Source organism: Microtus oregoni, unplaced genomic scaffold (genome assembly GCF_018167655.1).
Source record: "Microtus oregoni isolate MIOR12 unplaced genomic scaffold, Mior012 000012F_ref0000307, whole genome shotgun sequence".
Lineage (NCBI taxonomy): Eukaryota > Metazoa > Chordata > Mammalia > Rodentia > Cricetidae > Microtus > Microtus oregoni.
Genome location: NW_024543071.1, coordinates 52,027,978 through 52,041,931, shown reverse-complemented (window position 1 = coordinate 52,041,931; position 13,954 = coordinate 52,027,978). Strand labels below are relative to the sequence as shown.

Here is a 13,954-nt window from a genome sequence, read left to right as displayed (position 1 = left end):
GCTTGACCTGATTTTGATTCCTGCATGGAAGACAAAGGACCCACATAGTAGACGAGGACAGATGCATGCTCCTCTGATTTCCGAGTGCACCATGACATGTATCCTGCCTGCCTTCCTTTTGGTGGCACTAGGGTGTTGTAGGACATTATCTCTAAGGAATATAAAGAAACATCTTCTCATCCCAGACAGAGAACCAACACTAGTATGGATGTGGGTGAGGGGTTACTTACTGGAGCAGAAATGAGTCAGAGACAGCTGCATTAACAGAACCCACCCCAGCATGGGAGGCCACTCACAGAAGCTGCAAACCAGAGCTCACTGCACAGCCTGCAGGCAGCTCACATGTTAGAAACTGCTCTTTCAGGTAACTTGGGTGCTTTCAAACAGGGTCTCACTGTGTAGCCATGTCTGGCCTGGAACTTGTTACATAGACCAGGCTGGAACTCACAGATCCGTGTGCCTTTGCCTCTGGAGTGCTGGTTAAAGGCATGCATCAGGCAAAAATGTAACTCTTAACCAGAAGGGAAGGCATCTGTTCCTAAAACAAGCCCAGAGAGAAGCAATCTCCACAAAACAATTCTGCTAAGTCCCTGTCAAAATCTCAGCTGACGGGCTGGTGGGATGACTCAGTCATTAAAGGCTCTTGCAGACAAGCCTGCTGACTCAGACTCCATCCTGGGAACCCACGGGGTAGCAGAGACCTATGCATGCTGCACCACACCCCACACACGAAATACATAAGGTTTTAGAAAACAATACCTCAGTTGTCTTTCCAGGTCTTGATAAGCTGACTTTAAAATTCACATGGAAACCCAAAGGACTCAGGATAGCCAGTCTCGAAACAAAACCAACAACATATCAGATGACATATTTTACATTTTCTGATCTTAAAGTCTTGATAAAAACTTCATCCAACAGCCAGGCAGTGGTGGCACACGCCTTTAATTCCAGCACTCAGGAGAGGCAGAGGCAGGTGAATCTCTGTGAGTTTTCAAGGCCAACCTGGTCTATAGATCGAGTTCCAGGAGATCCAGGACCACACAGAGAAAAAGTGAGGACGGTGGTGGCATACATCTTTAATCCCAGCACTTGGGAGGTGGAGACAGGTGGATCTCTGTGAGTTCGAGGCCAGCCTGATCTACAGAACTAGTTCCAGGGCAACTAGGACTTTTACACAGAGAAACCCTGTCTTGAAAAAAAAAATCTTACCTTTTTCAAGTTGTCCCCAAGCCTTGTGCAGAATGCTAGGTCACCCTCTTCCTGCCCTAGGCACCCCCGCTCCTCCCTATGTCCCCACAATATGAATCGCCATCTGACTTGCTATTTCTGGGAGTCGTCAGCTGTGAGCTGTCTCTCCTCTTCAAACTCCAAGAACATTTTGTTTGCAGAATTACCACCATTTAGAACACTCCATGTGGCATAGATAGGTTCTTAGGTTCTTTTTTTTTATTATTGATATTTATTGAGCTCTACATTTTTCTATGCTCCTCTCCCCTCCCCACTTCAACCCTCCCCCAGGGTCCCCATGCTCCCAATTTACTTAGGAGATCTTGTCTTTTTCTACTTCCCATGTATATTATGTCTATGTAAGTCTCTCTTAGTGTCCTCATTGTTGTCTAAGTTCTCTGGGATTGTGGTTTGTAGGCTGGTTTTCCTCACTTTATGTTTAAAAACCACCTATGAGTGAGTACATGTGATAATTGTCTTTCTGTGTCTGGGTTACCTCACTCAAAATAATGTTTTCTAGTTCCATCCATTTTTCTGCAAAATTCAAGCTGTCATCATTTTTTTTCTGCTGTGTAGTAGTCCATTGTGTAAATGTACCACATTTTCCTTATCCATTCTTCAGTCGAGGGGCATTTAGGTTGTTTCCAGGTTCTGGCTATGAAAAACAAAGCTGCTATGAACATAGTTAAGCACATGTCCTTGTGGCACGATTAAGCATCCTTCTTTGGACATATACCCAAAAGTGGTATTATTGAGTCTTGAGGAGGGTTGTTTCCTAATTTTCTGAGAAATTGCCACACTGACATCCAAAGGGGTTGTACCAGCTTGCACTCCCACCAGCAATGCAGGAGTGTTCCCTTTTCCCCACAACCTCTCCAGCATAAGTTGTCATCAGTGTTTTTGATCTTGGCCATTCTTACAGGTGTAAGATGGAATCTCAGAGTTGTTTTGATTTGTATTTCTCTGATGATTAAGGATGTTGAACATTTTACTTAAGTGTCTTTCAGCCATTTTAGATTCCTCTGTTGAGAGTTCTCTGTTTAGGTCTGTACTCCATTTTTTTTATTGGATTATGTGTTCTTTTGGTGTCCAATTTCTTGAGTTCTTTGTATATTTTGGAGATCAGCCCTCTGTCTGATGTGGGGTTAGTGAAGATCTTTTCCTATTCTGTAGGTTGTCATTTTGTCTTGTTGACTGTGTCCTTTGCTTTACAGAAGCTTTTCAGTTTTAGGAGGTCCCATTTATTAATTGTTTCTCTCAGTGTCTGTGTTACTGGGGTTATATTTAGGAAGTGATTCTCTGTGTCAATGTGTTCAAGTGTACTTCCCACTTTCTCTTCTATAAGGTTCAGTGTGGCTGGCTTTATGTTGAGGTCTTTGATCCATTTGGACTTGAGTTTTGTGCATGGTGATAGATATGGGTCTATTTTCATTCTTCTACATGTTGATATCCAGTTATGCCAGCACCACTTGTTAAATATGCTTTCTTTTTTCCATTTGATTTTTTTGCTTCTTTATTAAAGATCAGGTGTTCAAAGATGTGTGGATTGATATCCAGGTCTTCTATTTGGTTCCATTGGTCCTCCTGTCTGCTCTTATGCCAATACCAGGCTGTTTTCAGTACTGTAGTTCTGTGGTAGAGTTTGAAGTCAGGGATTGTGATGCCTCCAGAAGTTCTTTCATTGTACAGGATTGTTTTGGCTATCCTGGGTTTTTTCTTTTCCATATGAAGTTGAGTACCATTCTTTCGAAGTCTTTGAAGAATTTTGCTGGGATTTTGATGGGCATTGGGTTAAATCTGTGAAATTTTATTTTTTAAAACTCCATTTAAGGGGTTGGAGAGATGTCTCAGAGGTTAAGAGCACTGGCTGCTCTTCTAGAGGTTCTGAATTCACTTCCCAGCAAACCACATGGTTGCTCACAACCATCTTTAATGAGATCTGGTGCCTTCATTTGCCTTGCAGGTATACATGCAGGCAGAACATTGGATACATAATAAATAAATCTTAAAAACAAAACAAAAAACTTTATTTAAAAGCATTACATCTCCTACTGTACTTGTTTGGCTCTTTAGGTTAGGTTACCATGATCTTTAAGATTTATCTGTTGTAACAAAGACTCTTTTTTTTTTTTTGAGATAGGGTCTCAATATGTGACTCTAACTGATCTCAAAATTGCTATATAGACCAGCCTTTCACTCACAGGAATCCTCCTGCCTCTGCCTCTGCCTCCTGAGTGCTGGAATTAAAGGTATGGCCATATCCAGAACTCTCCTCACTCTATTTCTCTGTTTTCCATGTTCTTGTCACATGCACTTACTACTGTGCATCCATGTGTTCACGGAAGACCTGGGAGCGGCATCAAGCTATTCCAGGGGAGACTATAGGCATCTTTTTCCTTTTTTTAATATTTAAGTTTTTGTGCATGAATGTTTTGCCTACATGTATGCTGGTGCCTGAGGATGACAGAGGAGGGCACCTGATCTGGAACTGGAGTTACAGACTGAAGTAATAAGGGCAGCAGGGCTGCGTCCCCAGCACCCCGGCCGCCTGCTCGGCTAGCTTATGCCCCAAAATAATTACACAGACACTGTATTCTTTTAGACACTGCTTGGCCCATTCTCTTCTAGGCTAATTCTCACATATTAATTTAGCCCATTTCTAATCATCTGTGTATGGCACCCCAAGGTGCGCTTACCGGGGAGATTCTAGCCTTTGTCCATCCTGGGTTGGAGCTTCATCCCGGGAGCGGGGCATGGCGTCTCTCTCAGGCATCTGCTCCCGAGAGGAGAGCTGTCGGGACTCTGACCTCACTTCCTCTTCCTCCCAGCATTTTGTTCTGTTTACTCCACCCACAGGGCCAAGCAGTTTCTTTATTGGCCAATGACCTTCCTCCATCAACAGACAATTGTGAGCCACTGTGTAGGTGCGAAGAATCAAACCAGGGTCCTCTGGAAAAACATCCAATGCTCTCAACTGCTGAGCTATTTCTCCAGTTCTTTGTCTGTTTTTACATCGTATCTCTTGAACTCCTGGTCCTCCTGCTCCCATTATCAAGTGTCAGAAATACCCTAGTCTCCCTCCTCTGGCTACCACGCCCAAATGTGAGTGTTATTGACTTAGTGAACACCAGCCTAGACCTCTCTTGGGAAGAAGTCTAAGGAGACCAGTGGATTATGGGTGAAAGAACCATGGCAACAGAGTAGATTTTTCAAAGCGGGTTCCCCACTGACGTACCCACCAGCAGGATATAATTTCTGTGCCCAGGAACCTTCTCCAGCAATGGGTGAGGTTAGACTTGCCCCTTAGGCTTCTTTCTGGTGGGGACTTAGAAGCCCATCTCTCTTCTATTTTGTAAGTTTGCTGAACAAATCTTGCAGTGAGCTGCAGGGGGCTTTCCAGTTGGCAGTGAGAGTCATAGCCTTTGGCTGACACTGGTTGTGCCACACCCAAGGCTGAAGCCTTCACACAGGTCTTTTCGCAAGGCTCTCAGATAGCTCAAGAACAGAGGGAAAAAACTGGACCGTGATGGCGGCACACGCCTTTCATCCCAGCCTTCAGGAGGTAGAGGCAGGCGCATTTCTGAGTTCAAGGCCAGCCTGGTCTACAAGAGCTAGTTCCAGGACAGGCTCCAAAGCTACAGAGAAACCCTGTCTTGAACAAAACAAAACAAAAGAACAAAGGGAAAAATGGTCAACAGACCAGTAAGATATAGACTGGCCCTTCTAGATATTACCCTGAGCTGTTTTATTCGTCCCCACTCTAGTAGGCATCCAAAGACCTGGCCCTGCTGGAAGCACTGCCCTTCTGAAGCCTCTGTCCTCTGACTCAGGAGGCTAGCCCTTTCCCATTGTTCTGAGGCCCTAAGATAGGAATTGGCTGATGTGGGGCTGGAAGGGTGGTTCAGCGGTTAAGAGCACGGACTGCTCTTCCACAGGACCCAAATTTGGTTCCCAGCACTTACAACAGACATCTTACTGCTGCCTGTATAGCCAGGTGGTGGTGGTGCACGCCTCTAATCCCAGTACTCAGGAGGCAGAGGCAGGTGGATTTCTGTGAGTTTGAGGCCAGCCTGGTCTACAGAGTAAGTTTCAGGGCAGGCTCCAAACCAAAGCTACACAGAGAAATCCTGTCTCGTAAACAATACAAAACAAAACTACCTATAACTCCAGTTCCAGAAAACCCAACACTTCCCATCTCTGAAAGCACCTGTGGGAATAACTCCCACTTTTTAAAACAAAGATTTATTTATTGTGTATACAGTATTCTGCCTGCATGTATGCCTGCATGCCAGAAGAGGGCACCAGATCTCATCACAGATGGTTGTGAGCCACCATGTGGGAATTGAACTCAGTACCTCTAGAAAAGCAGCCAGTGCTCTTAACTGCTGAGCCATCTCTCCAGCTCCCATAAACCCTACTTTTAAAATTATTTTTTTCTCATCCAGGTGTGGTGGTGCACACCTTTAATCCCAGCACTCTAGAGGAAGCGTGGATCTCCTGAGTTCAACCTGGTCTACATACATAGTGAATTCTAATATAGCCAGGGCGCATAGAGAACCCTGTCTCAGAAAACAAAATCCTTTTATTAATTCTTTGAAAAACATGTATCTTAAAAAATAGCTGATGGTCACCTAGGTTAAGTAGACTTTGTGTTCCAACACTTTTTTTTTTTTTGAGACAGGGTTTCTCTGTAGCTTTGGAGCCTGTCCTGGAACTAGCTCTTATAGGCCAGGCTGGCCTCGAACTCACAGAGCTCCGCCTGCCTCTGCCTCCCAAATATGTCACCACTGTCCGGCTCTGTGTCCCAACTTTACCCAGGAGTGGACAAGCACACCTGTGCTCCCATAGCTGGAGAGCTCGGGCAGGATTGTTACTATGAGCTCAGGCCTGGGCTACCAAGCTTCTATCAGACTAGTTGGGCTATGTATAAAGACCTTGTCTCAAAAAAGAAAAGTTTAATCCCACCAAAGCCAGGTCAGCCTGGTCTACAAATTTAATTCTAGACCAATCAGAGCTACATAGTGAGACCCTCTCAAAACTCAAACCTTCCAGGGGCTCTGAACTTCCCTGTTCCAGTGACCTTCAAAGTACTGAGGATGGTGGGGCCATAGGGCTAAGGCCCTAAAGTTATTAAAGACCAGGTAAAGCCCACCGTGAACCTTAGGTGGGCAGGAGACAAACTCTAGATTTGTGGCTGTTAAATCATTCCCCCAAATACAGGTAAATGTGTGTAGTACACACGGCTAGCACAGGTGAGCTCCGAATACAGGTAATCTGTGTAGTACACACAGCTAGCACAGGTGAGCACCAAATGCAGGAGGAAAATCAGGGCAGAGGCGCTGCAGACCTTGTGAAAGACAAGTGAGCGCAGGTGAGCCCAGGGCCCAGCTGCACAGGCTCCAGCTCCCAACCTAAAGGTGAGCTGCCAGTCCCAGAACAAAGGGGCAGGAGAACTTGCAGGCACGGTCACAGGCTCCTGTGCTTCCCCAGGTCTTCTGTCTAGAAGCAAGGGTTTTCCAGCACCCTGGTTTCCCTAACTTCTCATCCTATGAACCCTGAGCTCTTGGGAGACAAGAGTTGCATTATGCTGCCCAGGCCAGCCTCAAACTTGAGATCCTCCTGCCTCTACTGGGCCCAGAACCCACTTACTTTAACATTTTTATTTTATGTGTATGTTTGCCTGCATGAATGTATGAACATGTGTGTTGTGTTGCTGGAGGGCATTGGGTCTCCTGGAACCAAAGTTACAGATGGCTGTGAGCCTCCATGTGGGTTCTGGGAACCAAACCAGGGTCCTCTACAAGAGTGTCCGTGCTCTTAACTGCTGAGCCATCTCACCAGCCCCAGAATCCTCTACTTTGATGGATTCTACTTGACAGGCTCTCAGGGTCTTCTAACTCTTGCTTCTGTTAGGCATGGCCTTTGCTATGGTGTCCTGTGTGTTTACCTTCCCTGGGTTTGTCCCCATCTGCAGCTAAAAATCAGTGTTCCTATGACCCACACCCTCTTCACTCCTCATGCTCCCCAGGTGTGGGTGGAGTGGGAGGAGATCTCCTGGTTTATGTGCCTGGGAAATGTGGGCATGGCAGGCCCCTGATGGGACTGAGGTGTTCCAATGTCCTCGGGCCCAGCGCCTGTGCTGCTCTCGTTCTCAACCCTAGGAGTGGGCAAAGTAGTTCCCAGCAGCTCCCAGCAGCATCAGCAGCTCAGGTGCTGGGGGTCAGTGCCAGCTCTACAGCCGTCACCATACCCAGAGTGTTGCATTGACTGACCAGGCTGCACCATGCCCATTCAGTCCCAGAAGTGGGCTCAGCTGCCTACACCTCAGGTTGGGTGGAGGAGTTACAGGAACATTATAACCAAACTGGGAGTGGAGGAAAGACAGACAGCACCCAACCACTGTCGTCAAGTCCTCCCTCTTAAACCCTGCCCTAGCTTGTCTTCTCACACGGCACGGGTGACTTTGCCTCCCACTTCACAGTGCAGTCTCCATTAAGCTACTGGCTCTTCATGCTCCCTTCAAAACCCCATCCCCACCCTCTCTCCCTCAGGTTCTGCTATTCCCCCATCCTGTCCTGTGCCCCTTCCTCTCTGGAAACCTAAGGTTCTGTCAATTTTAAAATACATACATACATACATACATACATACATACATATATATATTAGTGCTGGGGATCTAACCCAGGGCTTTGTGAGCTTTAGGCAAGTTCATACACCTCTCTCTAGGCGTCTATAACATGGCCAACTCATCCTTTCTTCAGTGACCTCAAGAGCACCCCAAATTCATCACAGCCAAAATTGAGATCTTCAAGCCAAATCTTCTCTTTTCCTCCTGTGTCCTTCAGCTGGAAAAGGGTCCCGCCCTTGCCAAAGAGCTAAAGAAAGCTAGAAGAGGTGCTTACCAATACCCTCTGCAGCCTGTCTTCAAGCCTAAGGTCAAACAGGCCTGGGTCTCCTCTGCGGCCACCAGCAACCTCACCCACATGCCCAGCATGTCCCCAAGGTCCCCTGAATGTCTCCATCAGGAAGAAGCTTGTTAGTAGATGGACCTACCATCTCCCTCTAGGCTTCCTAGACTTCGGAACCCCAAGTGGCCACTACCTCCCGCTTTCCTCACCATTGCAGCTCTTGCAGGATGCAGCTCTTGCCTTTGGCACTGAAGCTGCTCCACAGGCCCTCGGCTAGCTATCTCTCATCTACCTGCAGAGCACCACCGTTTAAGGCCCAATCTCAGTCCTGGTCCCATCTGTCCCTTCTCAGCAGCTCAGAGAAGGGTCCACAGCACATGAGGAGTTAACCTTCAACTGTCTCAGCATGTGTCACTTGGTCCTTAGACACCTTCCTCTCTTCAGTGCCCCCCCTTTTACTCAGTCACTGGCTGGCCCACCACTGTCCCCGCCTGCCCCCACGTGGGGAGGTAAGTAGGGGGGGCAATAAGAATGCAGCCACAGCTGGGTGATGGTGACGCACACCTTTAATACCAGCACTCGGGAGGCAGAGACAGGTGAATCTCTGTGAGTTCAAGGCCAGCCTGGTCTACAAGAGCTAGTTCCAGGACAGGCTTCAAAGCTACAGAGAATAAATAAATAATGCAAGCCACAAATCCCTGGACACAAGCTGAAAAGAAACCAGAATCCTCTTCCTTTTTTTAATAAATGTATTTAATAAATTTAACAACAATTCCATCTTTCTTTTCTCCCCAGAGCAGCTAATACTAACTAAAAGGGGGCATATAGCCTGGGGTCAGGGCAGTGAGCGCTAGGAGTCATAGTCTTCTTCATCCTCTGCATCAGGTGCTGAGGGGCCAGGGGGCACTGGGGGCAAAGGCGGAGGAGGAGAGGTGAAGGGCATGAAGGGGGTTGGAGGGCTGTGGGACAGAAAATGGAGGAAATCAGGGCACGCTACTGCACTGCACACAACCCACAAGGCCTTCCACCATCCTCCAGCCCCCAGGAGGGAAGGGCCCAGTGAAGAGCACTATCCAGGTTCTCTCCCAAGGGTGGTGGGAACAAGACCATCTCAGAACAGGCTCTGTGTTTGTTTCCACCCCCGCCCCACTCCCTAAGTCAGCCACCGCCACCAACCACCACCACCGCCACCAACCACCACCACACCAAGTGGCTAGGAAAATAAACCGGGCGCTGAGGAGTTTGGCATTGCCTCCTGCTGGTGTCCCTGGGGTTGCTTACCTCTGAAAGTGGGCAGGGGGGTGACTGGCTTGGGGCGGAGGCTGTGGTGCCTCTTCTTCTCCATCAGTGTCTGTATCCTCAGACTCATCCTGTGAGGACAGCAGGGGTCAGGGTTAACGAGAGAAGGCCTGGGCCATCACTGGGAAGCCCAGACCCCTGGGAGAGCAACGGCAGATAGGTCTATGAGGATTTAGACATGCAGACAGGGGTACCAGGGGTCGTAAAGAGCAAGCCTCAGCCAGCTTTGCCTAGCACAGGCTGCCTTTCCCACAGTCCCCCCCCTCACTCACCTCCTGTTCCGAGTCTGTCCCAGACAGCTTCTTGTCTTTGCCTTTGCTTCCAGTGCCTCCGTTCTTCCTACCACTGCTGCCTGGTTTCCGGCCCCTTCGGGAAGGTACAGTCCATCTGCCCAGAGGACTCTCTCCTCCTAGTTCACCCCCCAGCCACCCCCAACCCTGTGGCCTTGGCCTTTCCCACCTATATACTTGGTCTTGGCTACCCACCTTCGAGGACCCTTGTCCCCATCCATGTGGTTGTCTTCCCCATCTCCCTGCATGTCGGGCACGGATGCCACCAAGTCTTTCAAGAAGTCAAACTGCTGCTCCAGCTCAATGCACTGTTTCCTGAAAAAGTGGGAGAGGAAGGCGTCCAAACGGACCCCAAACACTTAGGCGGGACCCTAAGGATAGCTTTTCATGTCACGGCACCCCTCCCCACTGACACCCGGTCTGGCGAGCTTGGCTCCGGTTATGCCCTCTACCTGGAACACCTAATCCCTCCTACAGCAGTCCAAACCCACCAAACTGGCTCAAACTCCCTCAGCCTCGCACCACTCCCCCATGGGGACACGGCCTCCCCAGAAGCCCTTCCCAGCTCTGCAGCCACTCACAGGTGGGACGTGGTCATGGTTTTGGCATTTCGAGACTGGGTCACCTGGCAAGCCTTCTTCAACAGGGACTCCAGGAAGAGCTCGAGCGCCCGGGCTGAGGGGCGTCAAGGAGAATCTGAGAAAGGGGAGTGCCGAAGTCCTGCCCCACGCCCCTCATCCCAGCCAGCCCCTAGCAGGATACAGATGATGACAGGCACAGCTGCCGCCACCTTCCCAATCTCTTCGTCTGTCTGCATGATCTTCTTGATCCGCGCCTGCCGAAGGAAGGGGACAGAGCTTGGACGCCGTGGCCTGCGACCCTGCAGGAGGGCTGGGGGCAGCCAGGGGGTACCCCGAGAGAAGGGGCGGGAGGCACCGAGCCAGTGTAGGGCATGGAAGGGGGCGGGGCGTCAGGCCGCGAACACCTAAAGGCACCCGCCCCCCCACAGCAGGACCAGGGCCCGAGCCTCCCGGGAGTCCAACCCGCCGAGGCCCAGCTTGGCCACGTGCTCACCGGCGGAAACCGCGCGTTGTACTTCTTCTTCTTGCTAGGCATCTCGGGGCCTCTCTCGCCGAGCCGGGCCCAGCGCCGCCGCCCGCAGCCTCCCGGCTCCGGGCCTGTTCGCCGCCGGCCCGCCGCGGTTCCCCCGGGTCCTGCTGCCGCCTGCTCCGCCCCCGCCGCTGCCCGCAGGGTCCTAGCGCCGCCAGTCGACAAGCAGCGCCCCAAACCCCGGCGCTCTGCTTTTGGAGCCTCCGGGGCGGTACGAGTCCTTCTCAGGGATCACCCGCCACTCCCACCCGCCCCCAAGGTAGAAGTACGAACGTTAGCTCCGCCCCGCGCAGGCCGGCTCCGCCCAGGAATCTCGAGCTGGCCCCGCCCCTGAACGCGTCCCGCCCCTTCCCCTGGAGCCCCCGCCCCCAGTCAGCCGGTTCCGCCTCTAGCCCCGCCCTGTGACTGCGTTTGTCTATAAAGTTGTTGTTGAGGTGGCGGGACCCTAAGATGGCGGCGGCGGCGGCGGCCGTGGCAGGGGCGGGGCGCGGCGGGGGTGGCGGCGCAGACCCCGGGCAGGAACGGAGCCGGGCCCGAAGTTGGGTTGGCGCGGAACGGAGCGAAGGCCGGAGGTGACTGCGGGGCGGCGAGAGGGGCAGCCCCGGGGCGGGGGCAACCCTGAGGCTGTGGGCACTAATGGCGGCGGGTGTGGTAGGACCGGAGCCGGGCCCTCCTGCAGGCTCCGTCTGGAGCGGGTTCGAGTCTGACGCCCCCCTTTGACCCCAGGTGGGCCGCTACCCTCTCCAGGCCGCCGTGTTTTGGTCTTTGAGTGTGCCCTAGATAGCTGGCCGGGAGGCCCAGCCCTCCACAGCCACCTCTAGGGTTGGCCGACTGTGGTGCCTACATCCCTGAAATCGCAGCGCCCTGCTGCCTGCCGGTCTCCAGGCCAGAGTCCCGTGCCAGCTCACACGCCACAGCTATTCCACCCCTAAAGACGTGACCTTGGGCGAGTCCCTTTTCTCAGTTTCGGTTTCCTTGTTTGTAAGTGAAAGTACTAACGATAGCAACTCCACCTCCTGCATTTTATTCCAGAGACAAATCTAGGCAGGATCAGTTGTATCCCATTGTAAAGATGAAGCAACTGAGGCACAGACAGACATTAAGTCTTGCCCAAGGCCACACAGTTTAGCCAGTGCCTGGCATCCTAGAGGACCCAGCACTTTGTGGTTACTTTCTCAAACCTCCCCTGGCTCTGTTCCCTCACAACAGGATGGAACCAAACGAGGAGCTGGAAGAGGAGGACTCTCCAGGTGGCCGAGAAGATGGCTTCACTGCTGAGCACCTGGCTGCAGAGGCCATGGCAGCCGACATGGATCCCTGGCTGGTATTTGATTCCCGTACTACACCTGCCTCAGAGCTGGATGCCTGGCTGGCCAAGTACCCACCATCTCAAGTTACTCGCTATGGGGACCCAGGTTCACCCAACTCTGAACCTGTGGGCTGGATTGCAGCCTATGGGCAGGGTTACACTCCCAATTCAGGGGATGTCCAAGGGCTGCAGGCGGCCTGGGAGGCTCTGCAGACCAGTGGGCGGCCCATCACACCAGGTACCCTGCGCCAGCTGGCCATCACCCACCGCGTGCTCTCTGGCAAGTGGCTGATTCACCTGGCACCTGGCTTCAAGCTGGACCATGCCTGGGCTGGCATTGCCAGGGCTGTAGTTGAGGGCCGTCTTCAGGTGGCCAAGGTGAGCCCACGGGCCAAGGAGGGTGGGCGCCAGGTCATCTGTGTTTACACGGACGACTTCACGGACCGCTTGGGTGTGCTGGAGGCAGATTCTGCCATCCGTGCTGCAGGCATTAAGTGCTTGCTCACTTACAAACCTGATGTCTACACCTACCTAGGCATCTACCGAGCCAATCGCTGGCACCTCTGCCCCACTCTCTATGAGAGCCGTTTCCAGCTTGGAGGCAATGCTCGTGGCTCTCGAGTGTTGGACCGTGCCAACAATGTAGAACTGACCTAGTGGGGCCTAGTGGGCAAGACCACCTTTTGCTCCCCTGCGGGGGATGGATCCTTCTTTTTTTCTCTTCCTTGTCCCAAGAAGGCCACGCTCCTTAGCTCTGAGGACTAATTGACTTGGGAACTGCCTATACTCAGTCCCTTTGAACTTCTGCTCTCTGTGCCGGGTTGACTCCAGCCCCCACAGGCTGGGGGCTTTGGCTCACCGAGGGCCGGGCCCTCAGCTGCCCTCTTTGATGCTGCTCCCCGCCACTGCCCAGGACCACAACTTGGGTGCAGATACTCAAGAAGCCTGCCCTGGCCACCTCTATCCCCTACTAGACTCACCCTGCATCTTCCTTTTCTTTGCTCCCTCGTAAGGGAGAAAACTTAGTGCTTCCAGTCCCTGCCCTTGGAGCCATCACAGCCCAGGTGGCAGGGCTCCTACAGGACTGAGCATGTTGTGGGCCCATATATGTTCTGGCCAAGAGCGGGTGCAGGGTCATGGATGTAGGCCTGCTCCTCCCTGCAAACTCATAGCCTGCATTATCAACGTCCCTTCCCTGACTACATGTGCCTGCTCCTGGCATTTCAATAAAACCCAGCTTGGGTCCGTGTCTTGAGTGTTTTTTAAAAATACTGTCCTGGCCGGGCGGTGGTGGCGCACGCCTTTAATCCCAGCACTTGGGAGGCAGAGGCAGGCGGATCTCTGTGAGTTCGAGACCAGCCTGGTCTACAAGAGCTAGTTCCAGGACAGGCTCCAAAACCACAGAGAAACCCTGTCTCAAAAAACCAAAAAAAAAAAAAAAAAAAAAAAAAACTGTCCTGGTGGTTACCTTCTTTAGCTCTTGAGGAAGGGCAGGGCCCGAAGAGGCAACTCTGACCTGACCAGGCTGATGTATTCTTCCTCCCTTAGCAATGAAGATGGCGTGTCACTTCTGAGGCTAGGCTTCATTTCCAAGAACTTCCACAAAGTTGAGCTCCCTGTGCACCCATGGATCAGAATCAGTTTCTTAGTCTTTTCAGGAAGGCCCAAGGGACTACTCTTTGACCTAAGGTGTATTTGTTTTAGACTTAAATTTTATTGAGACAAGGGCTCACTATGTAGCCCTGGCTGGCCTGGAACTCAAAGAAATCCATTTGGCTCTGCCTCCCAAAGTGCTGGGTTTAAAGGCCTGT

The 13,954-nt window shown here is 51.4% G+C and overlaps 2 protein-coding genes across 4 annotated transcripts; one reads left to right on the top strand and one right to left on the bottom strand.

The window, feature by feature from the left end:
* Positions 1 to 8,868: 8,868 nt before the first annotated feature.
* On the bottom strand, positions 8,869 to 11,058 carry Drap1 (DR1 associated protein 1). Of its 2 annotated transcripts, none has more exons than XM_041661779.1 (7): positions 10,799 to 11,058; positions 10,487 to 10,559; positions 10,306 to 10,399; positions 9,920 to 10,039; positions 9,707 to 9,821; positions 9,417 to 9,505; positions 8,869 to 9,094 (listed from the first exon to the last, which is right to left on the bottom strand). In XM_041661779.1, the coding sequence occupies exons 1-7, from the start codon at positions 10,838 to 10,840 to the stop codon at positions 8,986 to 8,988; spliced, it is 642 nt and encodes a 213-aa protein (XP_041517713.1). In that variant the 5' UTR covers positions 10,841 to 11,058; the 3' UTR covers positions 8,869 to 8,985. The 2 variants fall into 2 exon arrangements, with proteins under 2 accessions (XP_041517713.1, XP_041517714.1); XM_041661780.1 differs by having other exon boundaries at positions 9,707 to 9,800.
* Positions 11,059 to 11,250: 192 nt separating this feature from the next.
* CUNH11orf68 (chromosome unknown C11orf68 homolog) lies at positions 11,251 to 13,388 on the top strand. Of its 2 annotated transcripts, none has more exons than XM_041661403.1 (2): positions 11,251 to 11,406; positions 12,044 to 13,388. In XM_041661403.1, the coding sequence occupies exons 1-2, from the start codon at positions 11,285 to 11,287 to the stop codon at positions 12,798 to 12,800; spliced, it is 879 nt and encodes a 292-aa protein (XP_041517337.1). In that variant the 5' UTR covers positions 11,251 to 11,284; the 3' UTR covers positions 12,801 to 13,388. The 2 variants fall into 2 exon arrangements, with proteins under 2 accessions (XP_041517337.1, XP_041517338.1); XM_041661404.1 differs by having other exon boundaries at positions 11,251 to 11,405; positions 12,029 to 12,585.
* The last annotated feature ends 566 nt before the right edge of the window (positions 13,389 to 13,954 follow it).

Excerpts from the sequence above, each read along its gene's own strand:
- Drap1 (XM_041661779.1), bottom strand. The coding sequence starts at position 10,840 with ATGCCTAGCAAGAAGAAGAAGTACAACGCGCGGTTTCCGCCG. Across the intron at positions 10,560-10,798 it reads ACAACGCGCGGTTTCCGCCG|GCGCGGATCAAGAAGATCAT; the intron begins GTGAGCACGTGG and ends TTCCTTCGGCAG. Across the intron at positions 10,400-10,486 it reads AGCTGTGCCTGTCATCATCT|CCCGGGCGCTCGAGCTCTTC; the intron begins GTATCCTGCTAG and ends GACGCCCCTCAG.
- CUNH11orf68 (XM_041661403.1), top strand. The coding sequence starts at position 11,285 with ATGGCGGCGGCGGCGGCGGCCGTGGCAGGGGCGGGGCGCGGCGGGGGT. Across the intron at positions 11,407-12,043 it reads GAACGGAGCGAAGGCCGGAG|GATGGAACCAAACGAGGAGC; the intron begins GTGACTGCGGGG and ends CCCTCACAACAG.